General features: G+C 38.5%; 1 protein-coding gene across 1 annotated transcript; it reads left to right on the top strand.

Moving 5' to 3' along the window:
- The first annotated feature begins 259 nt into the window (after positions 1 to 259).
- Positions 260 to 18,132, top strand: c1ql4a (complement component 1, q subcomponent-like 4). Its single transcript, XM_028452055.1, has 3 exons — positions 260 to 535; positions 839 to 2,113; positions 17,462 to 18,132. The coding sequence occupies exons 2-3, from the start codon at positions 1,568 to 1,570 to the stop codon at positions 17,639 to 17,641; spliced, it is 726 nt and encodes a 241-aa protein (XP_028307856.1). The 5' UTR covers positions 260 to 535; positions 839 to 1,567; the 3' UTR covers positions 17,642 to 18,132.
- The last annotated feature ends 1,259 nt before the right edge of the window (positions 18,133 to 19,391 follow it).

The raw sequence follows: 19,391 nt of genomic DNA, 5'->3' as shown, positions 1-19,391 counted from the left end.
GTCATGCCAATAAAGCTGAGAGAGAGAGAGAGAGAGAGAGATAGAGAGAGAGAGAGAGAGAGAGAGAGAGAGAGAGAGAGAGAGAGAGAGATAGAGAGAGAGAGAGAGAGAGAGAGATAGAGAGAGAGAGAGAGAGAGAGAGAGAGAGAGAGAGAGAGAGAGAGAGAGAGAGAGAGAGATAGAGAGAGAGAGAGAGAGGAGGGGGGGTGGGGGGGCTCTAACAGGTGAAGTCTTGGATTTTTCCAAACGCGGAGAAAAGCGCCACAGCGGACGGACTGGTTTCTGACTGTGAGCACCAGAACGCAGGGATTTGCCCAAATAAGAGAGTCTAAACAGGAGTTTTCTGCTGTTTTATCACCTTAAATCAAGCAGCACTTCATCATTAAATTTACTCCTGAACTGCAGCAGGATTTCTGAGTGGAGGATTAACACTCGCAACACTTTTCCCGTCGGTTCTCCTGAGCAGCATCCTACAAACTAAAACTCCTTCTGTCTTTGAGACTCAATGAGGTGTTGTCACTATTCATGATCCAGGGTAAGGTTCTTGTTTTTTTTTTTGTTTGTTTTGTTTTTCACTCTTACTTTTAATAATCAATTGCACAAATTCGATTTGTATTTATATTAGCAATGCATGATTATGTTTTAATTCATAGCCATCAGATTTAATATACAGATTTAAGACACAATTTACTGTACTGTACATGTTTTGTTTTTTTTTGTTGTTTTTTTTAAATCACAAAATAAGTTAAGAACTATTAGGCTACTTTATGAAATTGTATGTAAGACACGTGGTTAGCAATTTATTGCTTGTTTTTCTTCTGGTTATATTTTTTTTTAGGTGAAATACTCCCAGAAGAGGACCAACATCATGCCCTTAACTGTGCTTGTGCTTTGTTGAAGAATTCCTTTTTAATGTGGAAAAAGAAAAGGAGGTCTTAGGATGTCTGTGTCAAAAGAAGGTTTCTGGTAAACTTTTTTTTTTTTTTTTTTCACAAGACTTTCATGGCATTTAATGAGACATCTAAATGAAAGGAAATCCAGGGCTTTTGAAGGGGATCTGAACAAGGACTGCAAAAAGCAAATTACTTTTCTTCCAACAAATGAAATACCTCCTCACCAACCTGAATTTGGCAGCAGCTTCCGCTCCTACATACTGTTCCTATAAGCTCTGTTATTGAGAGAACTGTCTGGTTGCCAGGTAGTTACTGTTTGATGCTTAACACACCAGGGAATAGTGGAAATAGGGAAACGGCCAACCTGGACTTAAACTGACTAAATAATTACATTTTTTTCTGTCAAAAAAAATTTTTTTTTAGTCACAAAATATTTCTTTAAAAATAATTTTCCTTGGATCTAATCCACTAATTATTTCCTCCCTGGCCATCTGTCATTTTTTATTTTCTCACTTTTCCTTTTGATAAACACAAACTTCAAAAAATCCTTGGTCACTTGTTTTTTTATCCTGGCCGGCACTATTCCAGCCAAGGGAGAAGAAGACTTCCTGACGCTGGCCGCTTCGCGGCTTAGCCGAAGGAAGCGTGTTATAGGAGCTGCTGTAGGTGTGGCCATGGTCTTGATACTGTTAGTGGCCATTCCCTTACTGGTTCACACCACCAAAGGAGGGCAGACTGGAAATGCTAGGAGTCGTTATGAAATGCTAGGAAGCTGCAAAATGGTTTGTGATCCCTACGCCACGTCTCAGCCGGGCCAGGAGCTGACTGCAGTGTCTCCACCTCCGCAGGATTATTCTGGAAAAAAGTTCAAATCTGGCCTCCGAGGGCCCCCAGGACTCCCAGGTCCTCCAGGAGCACGTGGGCCTCCTGGAGAGCCAGGCAAACCAGGGCCAAAGGGTCCCCCAGGCCCTGGCCCTGGTGGCTACTCACCTTCACTCTACACACCCAAAATTGCTTTCTATGCTGGGCTACGCAAGCAGCATGAGGGCAGTGAAATATTGAAGTTTGATGATGTGGTGACCAATGTTGGCAACTACTACGAACCAAGCACAGGAAAGTTCACCTGCCCTCTCCCTGGTATCTATTTCTTCACCTACCACGTTCTGATGAGGGGTGGTGATGGAACCAGCATGTGGGCCGACCTGAAGAAGAATGGACTGGTTAGTGAAATAATAATAATAATAATAAATTGCATGAGCGTGTGGGCGTCAATGCGTGTGCTTGTGTGTGTCATTTGCAGAAAGGGTTGTGCATAGGGCTGGGCGATATGGACCAAAAGTCATATCTCAATATTTTTTTTTATACACTTTTGATAAATTTAATTCAAAAAAAGTCTTACCAGAAAGACAATTATGGGTTAAATTTGCTGATGCAAAATGCGACACAGGCACATTTATTAACAAACATCTGCACAAACTGTGGCACTTTTGGCTTTTTCCCCTATAAGGGACAGCACGTGTGAGTGAGGTCTGTAGTGCAGCTTGTTTAGGGGAAGGTCTGGGTAAAGACGCACTCCACAATCGATCTAACTGAGCTTTTCATGCTGTTCTGAGAAGTAGTGAAAACAGTGACTCCTAAAACAAGTATTTTAAAACAAAATAAGTTATAATATGTATATTGCAAAAAGAGGATGGGGCTTAATGTAACTAATAGACTGATTACAGTGTTTTCTTTAAATGCAAATTTAACTGAATGGAATTTATTACCATTGTTGGCATTTTTCTTTATATATCTTAGTTACTGATTATTAGTTAGTTTGTTTTTTTCTTATTCTGTTTAATACTTATTATGTATTTCTAGAAGTTTAAACAAACAGAAGCAATATGATGAAAATTGTATGATTAAGAAATAGGGGCAGTTTTAAATAAGTCTTTCTTCTTCCCACTCCCTTTTGAGCAGACATATTATTACAATTACAAGTGTACATGGATCTTATTTATTATTTTGAACATCTCTGATTGTTTTTCTCTGTTGGCGTTTCCTTGTACACTGTTTTTTTTTTTCTTCTTTCCTTTTGTTTTCTTTTCCCTGCTTGAAAAAAACTAAAAATAGAAACTCGATAAACCTTGAATCTTAATATATCGCCCAGCCCTAGTTGCGCATTTCACAAATCAGACTCAACTTTTTCATCTGTGACCTTCCCATTGACATGTGTTCACCTCCATAACATTGAGCTCCTCAGACTCCGAGCACATACTAGTTAGCATGTGGCAACACGTACGGCAGCAAAAGAATGAAAAGATGATATTTCTTCTCATTAAGAGGAATTTATACTACACAGTGAGAAAGTGCGGCCACATATATTTGTATTCCCACATGTGCTGTGGCAAAATGACAAGTGATAGAACGCTGCCGCCAAGAGGAACAGACTAATTAGTAAGTATCATACGCAGAGCTTGATTATCGCTTAAACAGGAGTGCAAAAGAGCACCGGAGAAATGTCTGTCACTGTGTGGACCAGTCAGTTTACATCTCAGAGAAATAAATAATGAATGTAAAATTGACAGGCCACTCATCTACTTGCACATTCCCTAGACACTAATTAAAGACACAGGGGCTGATGGGGGCGAAGGGAAAAGGAGAGGTGGGATGAATCATAGGACATTCATTAGAAGTCTTCAAATTCAGGAAACATTCTTCAAGTGGCTTTTTTTCATTCACTCATTTATTCAGGATTCCAAAATGCAAAGCCTGCAGTCAACCAAAAACCCCGGAATTAAGAGCAGTCTAATTCATAGAGTATCCAGTCTAATCTGCAGGTGCAGTTTGAAGTCTGACCTGACTTTCAAGATGTAGAACCTAGACTTTGACTCATCGTACGTGTATAAGATCACAAAGGGGAATCTTTTTTTAAGACCATCTGCTTTATTTCCTTTTCATTCCACTCATTTTGTCCTGCTAAATAATTGATACATTTTAGATTGGATCCTTTGAACGCCCGCCATACTTTCCGCTCTTTACCCCTTCCCAACTTGTTCATTGATTCTCTATTAATTATCTTTTCACTCAACACATTTATTTACCCTCACCCAGGCTCAATTTGGCCTTTCACTGTTTCCATTTTGTCTCGTGGGATGATTTTACACCAAGTAAATCGATCTGTTATATTGTAAATTAGTAGCTTCTCTGTGATCTGTATGCTGTAGTTTTCTTATAAAGGATAAACATATACATTACACTCATTTACACCACATTTACATTTCCCTCAAATAATTATTTTGACTTTATTCAGGACAGACTGTCTTACCCTGACGTCTGAGGAATGTTTAGAGACTGTAAGAAGACAAGTTTGGTTCCACGGAGGCACGCAGAGGCATGCGGGGAGGATCGGGCCGCATTTTCTCATCCAAGTCTGACCTGACAGTTAAAACCTTATTTTTTCGTCATACAAATGACATATTTACATTTGTTTTAATGGTAAACCCGCTTTTATTAACAAACAACTGTTAATGTCAAGATCTGATCAGCGCATGGGTAACAAGCGAATGTCAGCGCAGTGCACACAAGAGACCCAGTGGATCTATATACATAATCCATATATCAAAGCTAAGGTTAATCCATGTTCTTGTGCAAAAAAAGTATTGGTGGATGGCTTCATATTCATCCTCCTCTGTTGCATGCTCTGCATGTGGAATCTGCTACTATTTTCTTTCTGGCCACCTTCTACTCTTACATGTTAATGTTACATGTTAATAAATAATTCCTTACCCCTTTAGCACCGAAAGAATATTTGTAATATTACGTGAATAGCTGTAAAATTACGTTTTTCTATTAGCTCTGTCTGCTAGCATAGCATCTCTTCTTCACTGCTAGATTAGCTGCATGCCAACCGACCACTGGGTTACCAGCGCCCTCTGCTGGTCCAAACAAATATCTGACGTAAATCAGTGCAATGACGTTTTTTTTTTTTTTTTAAGTCCAATTGTTAAGGCACAAAATACATTTTCAGTTGCACTTTTAAAAAGAAAAAGAACTATTATGCAGTTTTGCATTGTTTACTATAGAACCATAATTTAAATTAATAAGCTTCTTCTTCATTTGTATTATTCCTTTATTTATTTCATTCAAGATTTATTTTTAGTGAAATTGCATTGTTTTGAATATTTTATCAAGGGATTCTTTTGACAATTAAAAATAAAAGGAAAATAATACAGTATTTTCTAGTTTTTTCCCCCCAAAAAATAAAGGAATATTTTTTAGTCATCATTTGTCTACATTCCCATTTTGTAAAATAAATCGTGAGAGAATTGTATCGTGAACCCAGTATCGTGAATCGAATCGTATCGGGAGTTGAGTGAATCGTTACATCCCTAGTATTAACCGAAAATCCTGATTTAGAAATTCACAAGCTCCCATTAGTAATGTGCCTGTAGTGTTATGATTAATCGTCACTATAGAATTTTCTGGAGCTTCCTTGAGATCAACTTGGGTTGGGTGGGTAAGGGGGTTTGCTACATTCCCATGGTTTCAATTTTCTTTTCGTACTTGTGAGTAGACTTTTACACCAGAACAATCAAAAATCATTCCAAACTCTGCACTTATGAAAAAGACGGGCCAGTAACTCAACGTAATTACGACCTGGTTGGGGGGTGGGGGGTGGCTACTGAGACATCACAAGAAGACAAAACAAGACAAGTGGGTTGATGCTCGGATCAAGGAGGAGCAGCGTAAGATGGATGACTTAATGGAGGCGTGGAGACAGTGGGCAGGTAGACGAGGCATCTGGGAGTCTGGTGTTGAAGGCCAGGCTGAGATCAGCCACGATGACCAATGGACACCCACTCAACTGGTCTACGCTTCACAAACGATCAAGGACAAATTGAGAAAGTTTTGAAAATATGTTTTATGGAGCCGACACGTGCACTAAATGCTCTCCGGGGACTATTCGTCCTTTCAGCGTTTTTCTTTCTTTGCCACAAAGCTGTTGTTTGTCGATTATATTTTAACTTTCACACTATGTTGGCTGCTGGGATCTTTTTTTTTAATACCTGTGTCATGTGACATAAGCCTTCTATATTGTACTGCCAAGATCTTGAGAGGAAGTGTTGGGGCTTTCATGGATTTTTATAGATCCAACCCCTATTACGTTGGCTAAATCCCCATCCTGTAAATCCTACCTGCTCACACCTAAATCTAACTTTCACAAATCATTGCAGCATGACATCCCTTCAGAGCTGAGGGATTTGTGATTGAAGGGGGTTGGGTTGGCTTCACATGCTTCCATGTTTGTAACTCACTTAAAGTTGGACAGACACAGTTACATACTAGGACCGGGCAATATATAGTTATTCAAGATATATTGAGTTTTTTATTATGGCGATACAGAAAATGACAATATCACCTATATCGAGATATATCTATATTTTCTTAACTTGTTTTTTTTCATGCAATCGCACAGTAGAAATCACACCATACAAGTATTTAATATTATTCAAGTACAGTCAAAGAAAGTGTCTATCCGTACAGTTGCCATACGGACAACCCCCGGTGCTATTGGTACGTTACCAAAGTACACGTTAGGTTGGGGTTAGGGTTAGTCACGTGACCGAAACTGGTCAATAGGGGTGCTGTGTACGGAGAGAATGTCGGTATATTGACACGGCAACCGTACGGATAGCCATTGCCAATATTAAAAACAGGTGATGTAAAACAAGTAAAAAATATTTCTGCTCTCTGTAAATAATGCGGATCGGCAAACGCAGCAGCCCACATCGGCCAATGCCAATATACGTAAAAAAACGCAAAAATTAATCGGCCGGCCGATGTAATTGGTCTATCACTATCAAATAGTGTCCTTTATAACTTTTCCATATTTCTGGGATATATATTTCATAGCTTATTTTGGATTAAAAAAAAAACTTTAAAAAACTAGGAATATGTTTTTAACAATTTGAGCTCATTTTTGCTTAATTTTACAGTTTTTCTGCAACTACATAAAACTTATCATTTTTTAACCTATTTTCATCAAATTTTCTTGCCATTTTTTTTGCTCCTTTTAATGCATTTTTGCTACATTACTCCCCTCTCTGCCACTTCATCCATTAAATTTCAAGTTTTTTTTTCCACTTTTAAGACATTTTGGGCCCTTTTAAACCATTTCCTCCACCTTTCCTACCTAATGTTGCTTGTTTTAGGAGATTCTAATCAGAACAATGTGAAAAGCACAGTTAGATGGAGTTCTGAGTGCATCCTAACCCAGACCTTCACCTAAACAAGCCACAATACAGAACTCACTCACACATGCTGTCCCTTAGAGGAGAAAAAGCCAAAAGTGGCACATGTTGTGCTGCTGTTTGTTAATAAATGTGCCTCTGTGGCATTTTTCATCTGCAAATTTAACCCAGAATTGTCTTTCTGGTCAGACTTTATTGAGTTAAAAAAATAGAGATTTATATTGTCGCGATTTTGACAAAAAATATCAAGATATCAGTTTTGGTCCATATCGCCCAGCTCTATTACATACCGTGTTTTTGTTCAGGCGATTAGCCACCATTTACACTTTCTTTCACTCATTAAAAATAGTCCATGATATTGATGGTCCAGGATGAAAAGATGATCGAGCTATACAATGACTTATTGCTGATTTAGTCCGACTCAAAATCAAGTTATAAATGTTATTTTCTTCACAGCCTTTGCTGTCACAAATGCAATTAATCACTATTGCTGATTGATTGTTTGGAATACATGACAAGCGTTCTACTTAATATTCCATCTTAGTTGCAAAAATCATTAAGACGGTCTATGCTAATGTTGGCAAGGCTGTTAATGATTTGAAGGCTGGTCATACTTCATACGCACCTTCCCAACAAAACATCTCTCTTTTCCTCTCATTAACTGGGCAGTTCACCCACTCACTGACATTTCTGTTACACCCCACTTTATATCTATATTAGATATTCTTAATAATACAGACGAAAAATGCAACACACCTTCTGTTTAATCACCCTTTTGTTTTTTTTCTCACCTGTCATTGTCTTTTTTTAATTGCTGAGTTAAAGGTCAAGTTTCACAAAGAACTGTTGAAGTGTCATCACTTACTGTAATAACCCGTACCTGTATTAGCTGACTTACACAGGAGATGTAAGAATGTGTATTATCTTCCAAATTATAGCTTTAGAGACAAACAGCTATAGTTACATGACTTGCTCTTTTTAGACGAGGCAAACGTTTTCTTGTAAATCTGAATAAAATATGATTACAGCAAAGCACCCAAGTGTCACCCCTCCTCACGTTGTGCTGAGATGCCACGGACCACGAAAGTCAATGAATGGCAGGTAGAATAACAATCTGAGGCACGGTCCAACGCTTACGTCACATCCCTCCATGTAATTCCTGACTCCCAGAGGATAGGGAAAACCTATTTAATGGATATTCTATTTCTGCAACATCAACCCCGCCCATCCTCACCCCGCCATTTGTTGGTGGGGTCCCCTTGGTAAGTTTAACAGCTATTCTATTGTGTCCTCTCTAAGAGGACAGTATATCACGGTGAATGAATCCTGTCACTTTTATTACCAGTGGAGCCAAGCAACGCTGATAAAAACAGGACTTCATATAACCCCACGTCTCCCTGGTCTCACCAAATAGACTCACTTGATCAGACAGCTACTCTAAGCCTCAAACTCAAGGTTCGTGGGCCAATTTCGGCCGGACGGAGCATGGAGGAAGAAAACATGACTCTGTAAATCACCATCAAGGTGTAGACATCTCACTCCCTCCAAATTCTCAATTTCATCAAAACTCATCATTATTTGCAGTAATATTGAATACAATTTTTTTTGGATAAAATCAAGAAAATGTACATAAAATATCCCACAACATTTTGCCGATTTGCATTGCAAATTTTAAGAACATTAGTTGCAAACTCAAGGAATGTTGACGGATTGCTTAAAGAGTAACTAAACCTAAAACCCACTTTTTTCTGCTGAATACATATTTATTTGGGTATTAAGTAGTGCTATTTATTAATCCTAATCCCACTCTTCACATTTTAGTAAAAATATTTAGATTTTGCATATTTAGTTGTAAAATGTCACATATACTGGCCATTAAGGGTTGAACGCCGGCTATTAATTGACTTTTGCTGAGCAGCTATCTTGACAGAATAGAAAATGCTTTACCGCCTGTGATACTACAGCTTGTCGGGAGATATTCCTATCATGCCGGTGCTCCAGGAACAGGCGCGGAGGCTCGACCTCACTAATCTTTCCGACGGGGAAAGATACGATATCCTGGACTTGCTCATAGTCCCGCAGGGGATGGTCGGCTCGACGCTGGCCTCCATGCGGTGACGATGTGAGGCTAGAAGGAAGGACGACAAGGCCCTCCACTTTTGTCTTTCTTGGAAATCCTCGACCCCATCTCGTTCCCACAAACTGCTTCTCAGGGTCAGCAGTTCAGAATGCTGAGGCCGTCCGCTCCTCGGCCCACCCCGTCGCCTCAACGCGGTTCTTTCGGCTGGCACGGAAAGCCTAGGCCTCTGCTGCAGCTCCGCCTGCACAGCCCACTCAGCGCACACGGGCTAAGAAGAAGAGGATGACGGCCTGATTGCTCTTCTCTCCACCGGTGAAGCAGCTGGATGTTCCCCGTTCCCCAGCTCAACCTGTCCTGCTTTCATGCAGGGCCCTCCACGCCCCACTCTCCCTGCTACCACGGCACGGTGCGGTGACGGCCGGGAGAACCGGACATGTTCTACGGGAAGTTTGGCTGCTGTTGCCCCCCTAAACCTTGCCCACAAGCACGCACACACACACACATGTTCCTATAAAAGTGACATGTGCCCCGCTGACACACCCAGGCCGAAGGCCGAGGACCCAACAAATGAAAACGAAATCTGCCACAATAAGCAGCGCAGTGACGGCACCGGGAGCAGCGGGGCTTGTCATGCTTCATTTGGATCTATGATTCATAAATCCTTTATCTTTCTGATGCTAATAAGTGCGATGACATGACGTGACGCTGAGATGCTGATAGACGTATTTCGTCAAAACGGCTGACACGTGGCTAGGGGTCACGTGACTGGGAGATCCCTATTGGCTGAAACAGATTCTTTAGATTCCCCTGCGTTATCAACTTTTACTGTTGGCCCCGCCCCTCCTATAAAAAGGGTTTCCTCCAATCACAACCCTCAGTGAGCATTGATTGACATCCTAAATGAGGAAGTCCACTGTGTTCTGTGTGAAACAGCAGCTGTAGCAATGATGTTTTTGACTCTGTGCTTCTATAAAGAGCAGATTATGCACTAATCACATCTATGCTATGTGTGTATTAACGTCTGTCTCTGCGTGTCTTTGTGTACGTCTTACTGCTATGTGCGCAAGGTGGTGGGAGAGCAGGGTTGTTTGCCCCTGAGTGGTGTCTGTAAGGCTGTATGTGAGCTTCAAGTCGTGATCGTGTGTGCCTTTGGTTGTAGTGACACATCTCAGCTTATGAACTCGCTATGTGAGTGTGTGTACAGACACATCATTGTGTGCATTACCGTCTGTCTGCTTGAGTGGGCGTGTCTTACTGCTACAGCAGTAACGCCCATAATCAAGGCATTTTTTGAATTTCCCTTCTGGTCAGCAGAAAGCAGGGGTTTAGTTACTTTTTAACATTCAGAGTATTATCAGTAAGTGAAAAAACATTTATATTGCGACATACAAGACATGACGAAAACTATATATATATATATATATATATATATATATATATATATATATATATATATATACATGATGCACAGAGATAATGCAGTACATACACAGTACAATGAGACAATAGGTGAGGAGAGGATATTTACAAATTTACTGTGTGGTGTGTGTGTGTGTGTGGTGTGTGTGTGTGTGCGTAGAGAAGAGCCATTGTGCAGTATACACTTTGTTTTACTTGGCTGTCGCCTCTTTTTTCTCCCTAAGCTCCGCAAACTTCAGGATCGCCAATCCATTCTTACTGTTTTCTATAAATATTTCATTGAATCCATCCTCACATTCAATATCACTGCTTGGTTTGGTTCACTCATTCTCACTCACCACAACATTCTTAATAAAATCAGCAGCAAAATCATTGGTCAGGAACAGCAGTCACTCACTACCATCTACAACACCAGAGTCCTGAGTAAAGGCACCCAGATCTGCACTGATCCCTCACACACCCAGCACCCTCTCTACACTCTGCTGCCTTCAGGGCGCAGGTACAGGTCACCCCCACTGAGGACAAAGAGGGCCAGCTCCAGCTTCCTCCCCACCTCCATCCGCCTGTTAAACGGCTGATTGCAACACAAAATCTGTAGCTGAGGACAATCATTTTTGACCTATTTGTTTTTTTTTATCTATTATTGTTTTTTATTCTATTTATTAGGGAACTGATGAATATCAGAATTTTAATGTGTGAATGGGTATGTATTGTGTTTTTTGTTTCTGCACTGGCACTTTTTCTGCAAACAAAGTTCCCAATGGATGAATTAAGTTTATTTGATTTTATTTTAATTGATGTGAAATTGATTGAGAATCTTTGGTTTTTCCTGTGAAATAGATTCAGTGCAGTCAATACATTCTGAATTTCTTCAGTGACACAGATATCGTAATGTATTGTGGATGAAATTTCTCGCAATAAATCGATGATCGCAGAATCGTGATATTATCGTTAAAAAAAAATATCGTGACAGTATTGTATCGCGAGGTATCTGGTGATACCCAACCCTACTCTACGCCTTTAACTATATGGTTTTTGTTTTGCCCGCCATCTTTTGCTCCATCTCCTCTCCATGTCCTGTGTGTTGTGTCTTTGCTTGTATAGAAAAAGACACCACAGATGTTCCTCACACCATTTCTCCCTTCCTCCTCCTCCTCCTCCTGCTCCCCCTCCTCCTTTCTCGCCTGTGGCCCTCTGCTCTGAGCCGTGTTTACTAGAAGCCCAATAATGAAAGAAGCAGGCAGACAGCAACAGCCACAGGCAAACCCTGGGGGCCCCTGCCTCGCGGCTCACAACCCTTCCAACTCCAGGATCAGCGATGTATGCTTCCTGGGTTTACAGGGATCAGTGTCTGTCCTCCATCTGTATTTGTCTCCTCTGCCATCTTCCCTTCTTAATCCCAGCCCGTCCATCATGCTGCTCTGTCTGGTATCAACAATAATTGTGGTTTTTTTTTTTTTTTTTTGTGTGTTATTCCTTGAAGCGCAAAAACATCACCTGAAGTACCATTTCATATATCACGTGTTTGAAAGAAGCTATCCCGTTAGATTGATTTCATTTAATAACACCTCTAGCCACCTTTTTCCTGTAGATATTGATAATGTTATAGGAAGAACTCCCTGTGAAAAGAAAGGCGCAAACAAAAACAAGAACAGCTTTAAAAAAAAAAAGAAGTTAAGTTTGAGGTTTTCTTTGTTTTCTGCTTGGAAGCTACAATAGCAGAGCCAGGAGCAGCAAAACGCAATGTTCCTGCAAACGTCAACTAACATACATATACTGTATGTCTATGTCTATTGTTGCTAACATTGCAGTTGAAAAAATATCCATGCTTTTATTTTCTTTACTCTGAATATAACAATTTCAAATCAATAATTTCTACTGAAAACGTAATATTAAAAAAATAAAAAAATAAAAATAATAGCTTAAATAGGTGCAATTTTTCTTATTTAAAGTGCATAAAGTGCCACTGCAAATAAATCGCAAAAACAGAGACTGACAATTTATGCCAGGCTGAAATTAAAACCAAATTGTAGAATAGAATTGAATTGAATTGAATAGAATACACCTTTATTAATAAATACCCAGAGGAGGAATTCACATTTGCAGCAACACAGTATAAGAGCGGAGTAAAAAAAAAAAAAGGAAAAAAAAAAAAAAAAAAAAAAAAAAATAATAATTCACGTCACTATTATGACATTCTTCAAACAAATATTATATGTGCATGAAATTTGCATATAACAAGCCTTTGAAAACTTAAAACAAGAACAATCTAAACAGTTTAGATGTTTTCAAGAATATTAGCATTTTCTGGCAGCAGTTGAGACCTATGTAGAAAAAAAAAACACTTGCTTGCGACAAGAGGAATACAACCTTCCATGCAATACCACAACACCACTCTATATTAATATAGATAGATATATACATAGTGATTCAGCTTGACTGCTCTGCGAATGACGGTTTTCAAATTGATGCCTGCTCATTGGGGAGAAAGGGACCCCAGACCCCAGTGACAGGAATGACATGATGGTAGTTGAGTTGCAGATCATATTGTGTGGCTGTCATGGAGATGTGGGCAGCTTGTCTGGCTGCTGACATAGATTGAGTGCTCCCACCAAAGATGGACACCGAACCAGACACAAGGCCACTGATAGCTGACATGTGTCTGATGATTTGAGCTGCTGCACCAGAATTACTGACACATCCTACTTAGCAGGTCATTCCATGCTGCAGCTTTGTGCCTTTGTGAAAACAATCAAGATATCAGAAATTATGGCTTTAAAAAAAAAAAAAAAAAATGTATATCAGGGTTGAGGTCAATGACATTTTTCAGTTACAATTACATTTTCAATTACCCCTTGTTCAATTACAATTACAGTGACCAGCATTTTTCCAATTACACATAAATGACAATATTTTTTGTCCTCAGAAAGTCAATTACAGTTACGGTTTCAATTACTAAAGTTCAATTACAATTAAATTACAATTTTTTTTATCCTCAGAAAGTCAATTACAGTTACGGTTTCAATTACTAAAGTTCAATTACAATTAAATTACAATTTTTTTTTATCCTCAGAAAGTCAATTACAGTTACAGTTATGAAACACATTTGAAGAATTGTTAAACACATATGTGTAGAACTGTACATATAGAACTGTAACATGGTTCCCCAGTTTAACGTTAAATTATAATTGACAATTTTCATGGAATTTTCATGGCAATTACAATTACAAAGTCATTAATCTAAACTAAATTACAAATGAATTATGATTACTACAGCAACAGATTTGTAAAATTTAAATTACAGTTATATTTACACCATAATTGTGATTAATTATCAATTACACAATTGAAAAACATATATTGACCCCAACCCTGATGTATATCATACCAATACAAAATAATATCTGCATGTTTTTACATGCTTTGAAAAATGAAATATTGCGTCAATATGTTTCATGTTTATCTAATCGTGCATTTTTGTCCATACTATAGTAGATCCTATTAAATAGGTTAACTAACAAGTACAGATCTACAAATCCTGGGTCAATTAGACCAAACTCACACACAGGAAGCAAATGTGAAAGCTAGGCGTCACTACTCAATACTATGAATATTGACTTGTTTTAGCCGTAGAAGCAGCAGGTCAATAGCTGATCTGGATAGTGGTGCTACTTCCCCACAGACCACCTGTTGTCTCCAGGGACTCCACAACTAATCAGAACTTGGTCCTTTTCCCCCAACAATGAATCAATGGGTGTCACACTTGTTAAATTTAAGGTCAAAGAACCCAATCTCATTTACTTGTTCAACCCAAATTAGAGGTGATGTCGGAGTCATGAAGGGCTCCCCTGATGGCTGTATTTATTAATCAATGAATATTGGAGGGGCAAAGGGTTTGTGTGGAAAAAAAAAAAAAAACAGGGTTTACAGGGCAGGGAATTTTATCTGGATTCTTTCACGATCCCATTTTCCTATAGATGCTCTAGAAATTGTTTATATTATTAGCATTATTTTGTTCAGGGCTGCAACACATTAAGACATTGTTTAAGGCCAAAATTAGTCAAAAAACCTTATTGGCAGAAGAAAAAAGAAGAGCTTGGATGTTATTTGGTTTTTTTGTTTTTTTTAATTAAGAAAGAAATTCCATTTGGAGTGTTTTCAATGAAAGCCCATTTCCGCCGATAAAAAAAACTAAAAAAATAAAAAAAAACTATTAAAAGTAAAATAGTAATAATTTTAAAGAAATGATATATTATCTCATAACAAACTCATAATTATGAGATACTATCTTACAATTATGAGATACGAACGAGGTGCATGCTCACATTCACAGGCTGTTTTTGAAACACTGACTCTCACTGAACATGTGTAGATGTTTTAACATCCCATGAGAAACTAAAAGTGAGCTTTATGAGGGTTAAGTGTACTTGTGCAAGACAATGTAGTGAAATACTATGAATTATGTTTTTATACATGCTATAATCAGTTGATGCACAATTTTTCTGTCCGTAATAATTATCCTGGCCATCCAACATTTTTGGTGCATCCATCTGTAACAGTGCTGCCTGCCAGACGTTTGCAACTGACGGTCTATAAAGGCTTAAACTTGAGCTGCATCCATCTTATTTTGTCTCCTTCACAGTTGGTTCTTCTAGTTTTCTCTCCAGGGAACGGAGGCTGATTTTGATGTTTTGAGATTCCTCCAAAACAACTACAATTTCACTCTTTGTGAATCCACGTCGAAAGTAGTTTTCAATATCGACTTTTTAATTATTAGTGAGGATGCAGCCAGAGTCGGCACCAGGCGGTCACAAAATACGGTGTTGTTCTGTGAGCTTTTTAAATTTCTCACCTTTGTGAACGACAATCTTTGGAACGCAATAAAATCTGTTTTCCTTTTCTCAGTTGGAACGATTGGAGCAGCCGTAAACTACACAAAACATGGACATTTTGATTATTTCAGACGACACATTCTCAAGCTTCACTTGCTGCTCTCCATCAGAGTTTTTCGCTCTCGCTTTGTCGCGATGCAGCAATGTGAGTGATGTCACGTGAATCAAAAGAGCAGGCCATAGACATATACACATTCTATTGGCTGATCCTAACAACAGCTCTAGGGTACGTTCAACAGCCCAAATGTAAAACAATTACACCACAGCATGTTATATCTATGGATCAGACTCCTGTCCACTGTCAGTGAATGGACACAGTCAGTTGCGATAGCCAATCAGATATCTTTGATTAATAAAAAGCTCCCCCTGTAGTGGGAAGAGTGAGGTTGGAGGTGGGGGAGGCACTGCCCGCGAATGCCCCCCCAACCATGACTCTGACACTGAATGCATCTTAACAGCTTCAACTTTGAACTTCAGTTGCTCAGCCATTCTTCAATGAATTTCAAACTTTAACATGTTCAGCTGTCTGATGGCTAATGCTAATGCTAGCTAATGCTAATGCTAGGCTAGTGGTGATGTTAGCTAATGCTAATGCTAGTGTAATACTAGACTAATGCTAATGCTAGCTAATACTAGCCTAATAGTAATGTTAGGCTAGTTAGGCTGAACAGTTACTGTCAGTGTTGGGCGGTAACAAAGTCACTTTTGACAGTAACTAGTACTGTAACGCGATATATTTCTAAAAAAATAACACCGTTACTGTTACAATATGGTGCGTTTGTCCGTTACTTTGCTAGCTGCAGTGTACTTCCTGTTTACAGTGGCGCTACATATTTTTGCCGGATGCTGTGCCAAACACGATAAAACAGTAGAAGAAGAAGCATTGTCAGCGTATTTCTGTTTACATCACGTGCGCCAATCATGGCGAATCAATGCGAGAACAGGACGAGCTTCTCAGAGTAGAAATACGCACATTATTTTTGTCTCCAAAAGATGTATCAGTGAAGCTAAGCTAACGCTGCGGCTGGATTTTAACGGACTGTGACTGTTATCCAGGGACAGGTCAGCCAAACTATTGGACGGTATGTTGTTGTAAATAAGAAGCCTGTTGCTGCTGCTGAGTCACTGCTAACAGCAGCTCATTAGCCTGATATGTTTAGCATTGTGTAGCTGAGAAAAATGCTGTGAATTTTGTTTTTCCACATTTATTTTCATAAGCATTTTCAACAGCAGAATGTGCACCTGGAATATGCACAGCTTACTTTACATTACTGTGCTAAGGCTGAAAAATTACTGTTTTAATTTTGGAGCAGCTGTTTTGTGCTTTATATGCACATCATTTATGGTTGTTTTATAGCAGTTGATCAACAGTGGATTATTGTATTATTACAGCACTAATATGAAGCTGTATGGACACAAATGACTCAAAATAAATAATACATTCTTTAATTCTAAGTAACTCAAAAGTTACGTTTTCCAGTAATGCATTACTTTTCGGTGCAAGTAATCAAAATAGTAACTGAGTTGCTTGGTTAATGAAGTAACTAGAAATGGTAACTAGTTACTTTTTTCAGTAACTAGCACAACACAGGTTACTGTTCAATGACACGGGCCAGGCCCTGCATCCTTGATCACTAGTATTTTCTTCAGGAAATGCAAATATTTTAGTTATTATTACTTTACTTTTTTGAGTTTTTTTTTTTTTGTTTGAACATATCTTCATGCCAAAGAGAAAGAAAGAAAAGGGGAAATCAAAGTATAGATTCAAATATCAACATGTGATACGTAGCAGATGATTAGAAAATAATTGAAGATGGCAGGCTGTAGCACTTTCTTCCTCTATTCTTCCTTTAGGTCTGCTGCTATGTGACCGTAATGCCTAAATGCCTGTGTATCTTTGTCTCCATTCTCATTGTCAATGTGCATGTCCTCTGTTGGTGACAGGTAAGAGCGAGCGCCATTGCTCAGGATGCTGATCAGAATTACGACTATGCCTCCAACAGTGTGATCTTGCATTTGGATGTCGGTGATGAGGTGTGTGTGCAGCTCGATGGAGGAAAAGTTCATGGAGGAAACACAAACAAATACAGCACATTCTCCGGCTTCCTCATCTATCCAGACTGACGGCCATTCAGTCATCACCAAGCAAGGAATGGTTGGGAAAAGCATTCTGACACATACTGTATATAGTATGTCTGCATACAAGAAAATGCAAAACACACACACACACAGTAATTTTAGTATACCAGCAGATAAGCTGAGTGGAAATTAAAAACATGTTAAATAGGTATCATAGGTTATCGTCTGACTATCATGAGTACTTCCTTATGAGCAAATACAGATTTTAAAAGATGTTTGTGCAATAGATTAAAAAATTTTTTTTTTTTAAAAATACCAGCCCTACTCCGTGAGCCTGAAATATCAAACAAATGTACTCCTCATTATCAGACCAACACCGTATGCCAAATAATGGTGTAAAGTGCCAATAACGAACATGAGGCCAAATAAACATGTATAATCTTGGTTGTTATTTATTTTCCTACTGATCAGTGTAGAGACGACTCTATTCAATGAACTTGCAGCTCATTATTGTGCAGCATTGATCACAAAGAACTTGCCCCTCCTGTCGTCGCCATGCTGCAGGACGGTAAAAATAAAGCAACATAACACAACATATTTCATCATGAGTGGCAGTTGTGTGTAATAAAGTTTGGATGGGTGCATTACTGCGTGTAAAGGAAAGGATGTTTATGCTGTAATTAGAGAACATAAGAACATGCCGGTGTCTGACTTACATTCAATGTTGTATAATACTTAACAGACATGCTGAAAATACATTAGAGTTAGTACTTTGATTTATAAAGATCTTCTCAAAGTATCACAGTGTAAAAAAGAAGAAATGTTGGGAGAGATGGGAGTTTGGTGTTATGATTGAGCTGCTGAATAAGTAAGAGCAATTAAAACAACTACATGTACCGTGTGTGTGTTTTCCTACGTGATGTTTTGGTTTATTAACCCGAAAGTTTGATGTTTTAATGACCATTTGCTTGGCTGGGACAACTGCGATGGAAGCTGACCACAGACACTGCCTGCAGCGACAGAATGGATTTCCAATAGTCCCAAAGAAACAAACATTAATACAGCTGTATTGAGCCGAGGCTATAATACACCCAGGATCCACAAAACCCCAGCAAAGCACTGATATTTAAAAAGAAGCAATGTTAGAATTCATTGCACAAACGAAGCAAAAAATATTCTAGTGCACAACAACATGATTTATTAGGCTGGATCTGGGATTATTTGTTGTAAAACCCAGTAACAAATTGAAACTGGATTACACCCAGCAATTATTGAGGTTTTATGGGTATATAGTGTTTATACAAGTCTATAAATCTGATCATAAACGTCATGCTATGTTGCAATAAAAAGGAACAATTTCTTAATATGATCATTCAGAAAGGTTATTGGAAATATTGCACAAATAAAACACAAATTATAATTATAAAGAGATTTAAAGTTTAAAGATTTTGATCTCGGTAAATATGAAATAAAAAATAAAAATAAAAAAGTCGTTTAATTCTTCATAGAATATATTGATCTCCAAAGACAACTTTTCTTCCTTGTCACTTTTTAATCTGATACTGGTTAAAAGTTGCAAATTAGAGTGGCCAAAAATGGACAGAAAAAGTGGTAAAAAGGGTTCAAAGTGTCAGTATTGGAACAATTAGTTTAAACTGGCAAATAATGGGGTTTTATTGAGCATTTGCACTTCTTTTTTTCTTGATACATTTTATTTATTAGTGCTAAACTCTCCAGGTGTTCAAAGGAAATAGATTTAACTTGTTTCCATGAATCAGTATTCTACAAGTTCTTA

This window comes from Gouania willdenowi, chromosome 7 (assembly GCF_900634775.1).
Source record: "Gouania willdenowi chromosome 7, fGouWil2.1, whole genome shotgun sequence".
NCBI classification, from domain to species: Eukaryota; Metazoa; Chordata; class Actinopteri; order Blenniiformes; family Gobiesocidae; genus Gouania; species Gouania willdenowi.
Note: the sequence above shows the minus strand (reverse complement) of the source record. Positions and strands in the feature narration are given on the sequence as shown.

Excerpts from the sequence above, each read along its gene's own strand:
- c1ql4a (XM_028452055.1), top strand. The coding sequence starts at position 1,568 with ATGGTCTTGATACTGTTAGTGGCCATTCCCTTACTGGTTCACACCACC. Across the intron at positions 2,114-17,461 it reads ACCTGAAGAAGAATGGACTG|GTAAGAGCGAGCGCCATTGC; the intron begins GTTAGTGAAATA and ends TGTTGGTGACAG.